This window comes from Oxyura jamaicensis, chromosome 5 (genome assembly GCF_011077185.1).
Source record: "Oxyura jamaicensis isolate SHBP4307 breed ruddy duck chromosome 5, BPBGC_Ojam_1.0, whole genome shotgun sequence".
Lineage (NCBI taxonomy): Eukaryota > Metazoa > Chordata > Aves > Anseriformes > Anatidae > Oxyura > Oxyura jamaicensis.
In genome coordinates this window covers 23,118,871-23,127,829 of record NC_048897.1, presented here as the reverse complement: position 1 = coordinate 23,127,829, position 8,959 = coordinate 23,118,871, and the positions used below count along the sequence as shown (strand labels likewise).

Sequence of the window (8,959 nt, the reverse complement as noted above, 5' to 3'; positions counted from 1 at the left end):
TTCAGAAAGCCAATGGTTTCTCATAGCCCTCATCCACTTGATCTCCTGACTCTGTTGCTCCACTCCGAGGTTGCATCTTTTCAGCACTGCTCTTCTCTGGGCTATTCACCCTTCTCCCATACCAGGTCCATTTTCTCTTTGCTCTCTCACTGTGTTGGAGCTTGCTTTGATTTGCAGACACAATTTTCTCCCATGTAATTCAGCTCTGCCCTGTGAATTGGCTTTTCGGTGATATGTTTTTGCTTAGCTCAAAGAGGATTAAGTAACTTCTTTCACCACGACAGTCCTATTTCTGGCCTGTGCCTGTTATCTGGGAACATAGGGCAGCAGCAGCAGGGGAAGTGCTTTATGAACGGGCCGAGGGACCTGCCACGCAGTTCCACTGCTCCCCACAAAGCTTGTACAAGTGCTAGCAGATAAAGCTCTGCTAACAATAGCACCTTCCCATTATTTCCACCTCTGTTACCAAAGTCATTCTCTTTACCACATGCTATTAGCTCTTTCCTGCCCCTCAGTGAAAAGTTTCTATATTTAACATGAATCTACCAGGTCTGAAGTTTCCAGTAGGCATGAGTGGGTATGCAGAGAGCCAGGGGAAACTTGCAACATGGGCTGCCAGGAAGAGCTGGCCAGGGCATGGCCTTCCTAGCTTGTGAGCTTGCTGTGCACAAGCTCTCTGCACCCTTGCACAGAGCTTGTGCAGCAAGCCTTCCTCCATACCCTCCACTGCAGCACCTCCCAGAGCCCAGCCTGCACTGCCTGGCAGCGGGAGCACGTCCTCCTGTGAACCATGAAGGTTTTCCCAGTGCAAGCTGAAAAAGCCTCTGGAGTGAAGTAACACTGCCCTCAGCTCCTTGCTTCAGGGAGATGCCCATGGCTCAGGGACCATTTTCCATGTCTTCCAAGAAAGGGCACCCAAACAAACCCCGGGAGCATGTTGGGCAGTAATTCTACTAGGATGAAATCCTGCAAGTTCAGCAATGGTCTCTGCTCTCCCCTTGATGACCACCACGAACCTGGCTGACTGTGACAGCTCTTTGACACAGGAGAACAGCACTTTGGCAGACCGTAGCAAGGAAAAGGAATGTGCTTGAGGAGCACTTGCCTCACCTGCCCCGTGGACCACCGTGCTAACTCCTGAGCAGACAAAACTCTGTCATCCTCTGCTTCAGCATCTGCAAAAGACCAGCGGGGCAGGCATGAGCTCTACACATCCCGTCCACGGATGACTCAATTGCATCAGGCTAGAACAGGGCAAGACACAAGCTTTTTCCCTCAGTAACCAAGATTAGACCATGAATAAGAGGAATTAGCTAAAGGTCAAGCCAGCTAGAACAAGAATAATGAACACAGGCTTAAGGAACAGCTGTGTGCAATTTCTCAAAGTACAGCAAATTCTCTTTTTTTGACTCAGCAGCTGGGGGGGCAGAGATGTTAGGAGGGGCCAGGAGCTCAACTGGCAGGGGGCTGGCAAGACCCATCAGACAGCAAGCACCTGTTTTCCTCTGCCTTGCACCCTCCAAGTCACACACGAAGACAATAAGCCTTGGCTTTGATCCCCAGCTCTCTGATGGTCACAGCCACCTGGAGCAGGCCATGCTGCCCCCCTTGCAAGAAGGTCGCTTGCTCCTGAGGTCAAGGTCATGGTTCCCTGGTGCCTCCAGTTCCAGAAGATAAGGTCTAAGACTCTGAGGAGAAGTCTTTGTCATTAACTCTTGGCCCTTCGGACCAGGAGGAGCTGCAACACGCCGACCTTTGGAACCCGCTGGAAAGTTCAATTAACTTCAAGGGCCTTTTCTGGGAGCGCTCACTGAGGAAACAAAGAGCCCTGAGAAGTGCTGGAGCGCTGTCATCAATCGTTCCGAACGTCCCTATTTTTAGAAGGGTGAAGGAGAGAAGGGAGCTGAAGAAAGCACCTTGGAGCCCCAGCGCACGGCATGGCGGCAGCCATCACGGGCCTCTCGCAGCAGGCGGGTGCCTCAGGGCCAGGCCCGAAGCAGAGGGGGAAAGGGGCCTGCGGTGGTGGTAGCAGGGATTTTAATTTTTTTTTTTTTTTTTAAGAGATGAAGCTCCACTTTCACCACCCCACCCCCATGGTCAGAAAATGAGACCCACAGATAGAGCTGGAGATAATGGCAGGTTGCCATGGAAATGTGCATTTAGTCTCGCTGTTTCCATGGCAACTGAAAGACATACCATTCTGTTCCTCTGAAGGATGCCAAAGGTAAATGAGCACTGATTAAAACAGGGGCACAAACTTGGGCTCTAATCAACCACAAAGACTAGGGCCATAAACTCTTATTGCTCAAGCAGGAAATATTAGGAGCCACCCAAGCGATGGGAAGGCCAGCGGCAGGAAGCCCTGCGCACAAACTGCTCCCCGCAGAGCCAGGGATCGCGGCCGTGCTTACTCCAGCTCGCGGCCGTGCCCACCTTCAGCTGCCACACCACGGCACGTCTCTCCATGGCCCACCCCAGCTCCATGAGTTGTTTCCTGGGGGGATATAAAACAAATAAGCCAGTTGCACTCTAACCCTGGAAGCCACGCAGAGCAAACATACCTCTGAGAACCTACCAAGATCTAGACTGCACCATTAATCCTATGCCTAGCCCCTAAAAGTGCTTGATTCAAGGATTCATCCTCTTCAAAAGAATGGGAAAAAAAAAAGGCAATAAAAAAGATTACCCAAATGGAAGACTTTGATGTGATACAGGTGGCTGCACTTTATTCTTGCCAAAGCTCTGTCTCCTTGAATCATGGTTCTCCCTCCACGCTGGCTGACAGTCGTATCAAACAAACCATTATGCAAAGTTATCCCTTCCTCTGCTGCCAATCTCTCAGGCAGTCACGGCCTGTTCCAGGGGAGGATGGTGAACGCTGGGTGAGAGCTTACGTCGGCATGCATGAAAGAGCAGGCAAAGAGGATGAAGCATCAAAATGGTGCAGATCCTATCCCACACTGCTAACAAACCCAACTGCTGCATTTGTGAGAGGAAACGGCACGCAGGTCAGTCCTCGAGTGTGTGTTGTAGCAGCTCATCCTAGAAGTAAAAATTGCTTGCTCTGAATTCAGTGAGCTCCTCTGGCCAGTCCCAACTAAGGGTGGGATTTAATAGTGGGGTTTCTACCACTCTGGTTTTTACTTCCCACTGCCAGCAGATGTTCAAAACACTTGCAAGGCTGAAGGGAGTTGTGATACAAAAGCAGTTGTCTTCACAGTGTGGGACACAGACAAGAGAAACTTTCTTTCATGCACTTTTGCTTTCCTATTATTGCCTCCTCCACCGTTTAGTGATTCCTCCCCCAAGTACTGGATTCAGGCAAGCCCGAAGAAAGCAGGAAATTATACTACTGCGTGGGGAAGGCAGAAGCCCAACTGGGTGTCATCAGGAGGGTACGGGCTGCAGAGCCACCCACCCCAAATGCTCTTTTTAGCAAGTAATACCACCCAAGGTGAACATGGCCTTCTCACGCATAACCCTAGCTATTTCTGTTCCGCTTCCTGGAAGCCTGGAAGAGGGGCAGGTTATCCATGGTTTATAAGTGACAGTAGCTACCTAGTTTTAAGAACAGAGCTGGAATGCTGTTCTTAAACAGGCTGAGGATGTGCTGGTCATCTACCAACAAGTCCCTGCAGAGCTCCAACACACCCTGACCAAAGCGGGAATTTCTATTCCACCTTCCCCTACCCACCTGTCAGTGCCACTGATGACTGTGCCCTTTCCCTTGAAGTTTTATCTTAACGTAGGTTTCCATAAATATCTTCCTTGATCATTCATTCCTTGTCAGGTGGGTGAACTGAGAGAATCCTTCATGTGGGAGCAGAGAAAGATTTTCCACTGCAGTTTCTCATTTGCAGTGAAGCAAAGGCAGCATCTCCAGCTCCATACTCCTGCCCTGTTCTCAGGGTTTCAGCGCAAGTCACTGCCCAGTCAGAACTGAATTCCTCTTCTAATCCTCTGCATCTTTTTCTTCATACCACCAGTCTCGACCCACAGCCTATAGTGTGGTGACAACTTTGCCCCCTAAGGCTATTATTCAGTGTACAAACCTTGATGGTTTTTTGTGTTTTCCCTTCTGTAAGAGGCAGAATCCAGTCTTTTCTGCCTTCACAGCCAAAATTCAACAGTGGCACATTCACCCCACTCTGCGAATACATGACCCCTTTTCTGACTTCCTACACGTAGACAGAAGTTTCCAATTTCTGATGCACTGACGTGCTTTTTTAGAGCCAGTGGGGTTCTGGAGACAACAGACAGCCCTTTGCATCCATTCCCTATTGGGCACTGGCAGACTAGTAGTTTTGGCCAGTAGGTTACAGCTGCTTACGGGAAGCTGGAGGCCAAGGAGCAGCGTACTGTAGAGCTGGAACCTTTCCAGCTCCTAGCAGTTTCTCAGATCTAAAGACAACACTGCTGCACAACCAGAACGCAGCTCCAGCCTGCCTCCAGAGCAGGCAGCTGCAAAGAAGCTTTTGCTCTTGCTTCGGTCCTGCAAGGAGCACATCCCACCTCACTCCAGATGCAAGTCTAAATATCTGTACATGCCCAGTGCAGTGAATCCCAAGGAGTTAGGGGTCCACCTAGCGCAGTTTGAGCAGTACTGCCAGAACCGCAGGCAGAGCAAGCCCTGCACACCAGCTTCCTGTGAGCCCAGTGACAGGCGGTTGGTTGACACTGGTGTGGACACAAAGCCTCATCCTCTGTGCAGCCCCCAGGAGGGAGAAGGTGGCAAGTTATCTGAAAATGGTGGCACTCCATGTGGACAGCACTTGCTTGATTTACTTCAGCAGCGGAGAGTCATTAAAGGCAAGTGGCACCTGGTTAGGTTCAGCAGAGAACCAGAGAGCACATTCACATTTTGTAAGAATAACCCAAGACACAGGCTGCATGCTTACAGGAGCTAAAGACAGATTTTCATTTGGGAGAAAAAAAAAGCCTTGCTAGTTCCTGGTTTGCTTCCTTCCCTTCAGTACTCCTGCACTTACACTTCCCACAACAAAAATGCCGAAAGATACTTGACCAAGGTCAAATTGTATGAAATGGATAAAGAACTAGATTATGCACTCTCTGGTTCAGAAAACAATGCCTCCTGCCATCTTTCATTGCTCGGTTACCCCACCTGAAAGAAACTAAGTTTATTTAATGTATTCTATCTGCAGAAGCCTTTAGGTCTTACAGATTCTTTCAAAGGCATTTCTGGCAAACATCCCATTCAAAACTTGGGAGCTTGAGGGTAGGGCCCAGACATCCTGCAGGGGTTTGGACAAGTCTTTTAATCACATCTTTTTACTCCCTGTTACAAATCAGGACAGCGCTACATCCAGCTCTCTCTGACAGGGACACGACTACATAGAACAGTCTTGTTGACTTCAAGAAACAGAAGTCCAAAGGGCTAGACCAAAGCCCAACTGCATTGAAATGACAAAACGGCAGCAGATCACAAATGAACTCCAGTAACATTTACAGATGAAGCTAACACTGTCTGGCTATCAACTGAGCACTAGAAATCAGTAGGCAGACGTGTAGCATATGTACGCACTGCTGACTAGCTTAGGAAAGAATCTGTTAAGCTCAACAACAACCACAAAAATACCTGCGGCGCAGAGTCTCACAAAGTTCATGGTTTGCCACAAACAGCTTCCTTGAAACCAAAGTCACGCAGTGCTCCCTGACTCACGTGAAAGAATCAAGTCGTCGACCATTTGGTTCTGATCAGATAAAACATAAGAGAGGGAACAAAAATAGTTTCCCTATCTCTCCTTTCACACAGAAGCAGATGAATCACTGTGATTTAAAAGACATCTAGTGGCAGATAAAAAGCTACACAAAACAAGTAATCAAAAGGACGTTATTCTGGAAACCTCTACATTTCCCATTTTTATTGGGGTTTCATAAAGGAAAGGAGCTATGTCATTCTTTCGTAAGACCAGGCACACAGATAAAATGGTGAAGCAAGTTTTTCTTGGACAACTTAGTCAAACTGACTTGAGGACCCTTAAACAATACTCAAGAACCTCCTCTGCCTGCGTCTCCTAAACTGCCCTTCCTGCTGAGAAGAGAAGGCAGTGAACATACTGTGACACCTGAGAGTTTGTTATGGCCTAAAATTCCAAGTCAGGTTTAGGAACAGCCTGAAATAGCACTGGGGGACGGAGGGCTATGAATTTATATACACACACACGCACCACCTTTTTTCTTTTCTTTTTTAATAAAAGAAATAAAGTATTAATTCTTGCCACCTCAAACTTTTAAACTTTTAGTGTCACTTAGTCTGAACAAGGCAAACCTTCAATCCTAGGGCCTGACAGCACCACTGAGATAAGTCTGCTGGGTAAAAGAAAAGCAAAGTGTTTGCAAAAGCCCACTGAGTGTTGGGGAGCAGACAGCCAGCAACACTGGTGTCAGCCCAATTCAGCTGCAAAACAATGAATAAGCAGCAGATGCTGGAACGAATCCAGATTCTACCCACTAGAAATGCACAAGTAATACCAAACAAACTCAAATGCTTTTTTTTTTTTTTTTTTTTTTTAAGAACTTTCAATAAACACACATGCGTACAGCCTTCTCTTGGCAGAGACAAGTGGTTCCACATTCAGGACAAGGCAGGCGAGTCAGCACCACCTGGCAGGTGGTTCACAAGGTGCTGAAGATGCTCCTGAAAATGCTCCTTTGTGCGTGCTCATGGCTACTTCATGTTTCTAAAGGGGAGGCCAACAAGTCTTGGAGACAGGCTCAGTTCACACACACACACACAGCTGGAGTCATCTGTAACTGCTGTATTACAGAATAAGGGAGATGAGAAGGAACAGCTGGGAAAAGAACGAGCAAAAACCCTCTGGAGACTGCCAGAAAACGCCTGCAGACGGTGTTCATCCACAAGAAGTCCTGTCAGAATTTGACAGAGAAGGAAGTCCCACAGGAGCATCCCTTCTCTGCCTGGGGATTGCTCACCACCTGGAAGGAGCTGCGAATCAGCTCCTGGCTGAAGTCCACCATGGAGCCTTTCACAAAGGCCAGGCTGTCCACATCCACGACCACACGGGCACCACCTTGTTCAAACACCCTGCAGAAAAGCAACGTAATTAAGCAGATCTGACAGAGAAGCGCAGCCTGAGCACTTTCCTTAATTAACAAGCTTTGTTCCTTCAGCTCAGCATATCACAGCACACACACCTTTCTTGTCACCTCTGCAAAGCACAGCCACGCCTGACCACCACTACACCCGTTTGTCCTTGCCTGTCATCAGGATTGACAACTGTGTCCAGGGAGAACTTGTACTGGAACCCGGAGCAACCGCCTCCTTCCACCTGCAGCCTGAGGAACTCCGAGCCCTCCGCGATCTCCAGCAGCCTCTGCGAAACGCAAACAAAGGAAAACAACCACGACAGAGGATCAAAACAAACAGGCGAGCGCTCCAACCGTGCCCAGGGCAGGCCGGGCGTTTCGGCAACCCCTGCCGGGGCCCCACCTTCACGCAGCTCTCGCTGAGGTACACCTGCCCCTCGCTGGGGTCGCTCTCCGTCGGGCCCGGCTGCGAGGAGGACGATGCCCAGCGCAGCGCTCTTCCTCGGCAAGGCGGAGCGGGACGCCAGCTGCCTCGGGGAGAGAACGGCAAGCCTCAGCGCCGGCCCCTGACAGCGGGCAACGACGCTCCGCGCCCCGCCGCCACCGCGGTGCCGGTACCTGGCCCGGCCGCCCAGCGCCAGCTGCCAGCAGCGCCTCAGCGCCCCTGGCGCCGCCATCTTGCCTCCTCCCCCCGCCCGCCCCGCCCCCCCCCCGCCATTTCCGGGGGGGGGCCGCCATGGCGCCCAGGGGGGGGGAAGGGGGGGGGGGGGGGAGGGGAAATGGCGGCCGTGAGGGGGCTGCCCTGGCCCTGCCAGCAGCCCGGCCTTTGCCCCGGGCTGCTTGCCCCGGGCGGCAGAGGGACTCCCGTGCCGCAGAGGGACTCCCGTGCCGGAGGCGTTCTGATGTGGCTGTGTCAGCACGGTGTTGGGTTTGGGAACAGGCTGAGCCTGTCAGCATGGGACTTGTGCCCGTCCTTGGGAGCGTTTTGCTTTCGAAAGCAGCAAAGCTCACAAAAGAAAAGTTGGCAAATAACGCAGCGCTTCTCGACAGAGCGTGTTTGCAGTGGAATTAGCTGTGAGGGTTATTTACACTGAGTAGTACCCAGAGACCCTGATAGGGATCAAGATGCCATTGTAGGGGGAATTGCGCAAACAGAAGAATAAACTCGGGGCCTGGACTCAAGGATTTTTTAGGATTTTTCCTGATACTGGCTTTTCTGTTTTGCTTTCTTTTATCAGGTGAGAATATCTAAGTAAGCTCAGCAGTCCCTGCAGAGGGCTGTTTTCCCTCAGATCAGCATTTATGACTCTGCTATGGCAAACGCAGACAGACGCGTGCTCAGCTTTGAGCATGCCTCTGCAATTCCTCCTAGTCCTCCCCTCTTGCCCCTCGCATCTCTTCTGTGAGAACAGGATCCAACAGGACTGCGCAGATCTGAGCGTTCATCTCGGCTATGGGCGTCTAAGGCACAGTTCCCAGATGCAATCTCCATGGTTTCACCTCCTCCTTGGAGCACGGAGCCTGCGTTAGTACCAGCACTTCGCATCTCCCAGGCCCCCTCTGCTCATATCTACTGCCTCTTATTTTAACTTGTGTAGGTGTTTAATGGCTCTTCAATTAACTCTTCACAGTCACAGCAAGGAACTCAGGCTTAATAAGAGGCTACGTGTATTTTGTTAAAGATACTTTTCCTCTTAAAAAACTTGTACCAAGAGCATTGTGAATCATCTTGTCTCACCTAAGTCCTGAACTTGTCTAGCAGCCCTAAGCTGAGCAGCCCTACTTAAGTTTTCTCTCTTAAGCCCAGCCATTTGACATGTGACAGTAGTCTGGCCTGTTCCTCAAAGATGTGCTCGTGGTTAAAGGAGTCTTTATCTCATTCTTCCTCACA

At 50.2% G+C, this 8,959-nt stretch overlaps 1 protein-coding gene across 1 annotated transcript; it reads right to left on the bottom strand.

Moving 5' to 3' along the window:
* Positions 1-5,851: 5,851 nt before the first annotated feature.
* Positions 5,852-7,800, bottom strand: ISCA2 (iron-sulfur cluster assembly 2). Its single transcript, XM_035328570.1, has 4 exons — positions 7,687-7,800; positions 7,472-7,595; positions 7,240-7,355; positions 5,852-7,066 (listed from the first exon to the last, which is right to left on the bottom strand). The coding sequence occupies exons 1-4, from the start codon at positions 7,743-7,745 to the stop codon at positions 6,892-6,894; spliced, it is 474 nt and encodes a 157-aa protein (XP_035184461.1). The 5' UTR covers positions 7,746-7,800; the 3' UTR covers positions 5,852-6,891.
* Between the last annotated feature and the right edge of the window lie 1,159 nt (positions 7,801-8,959).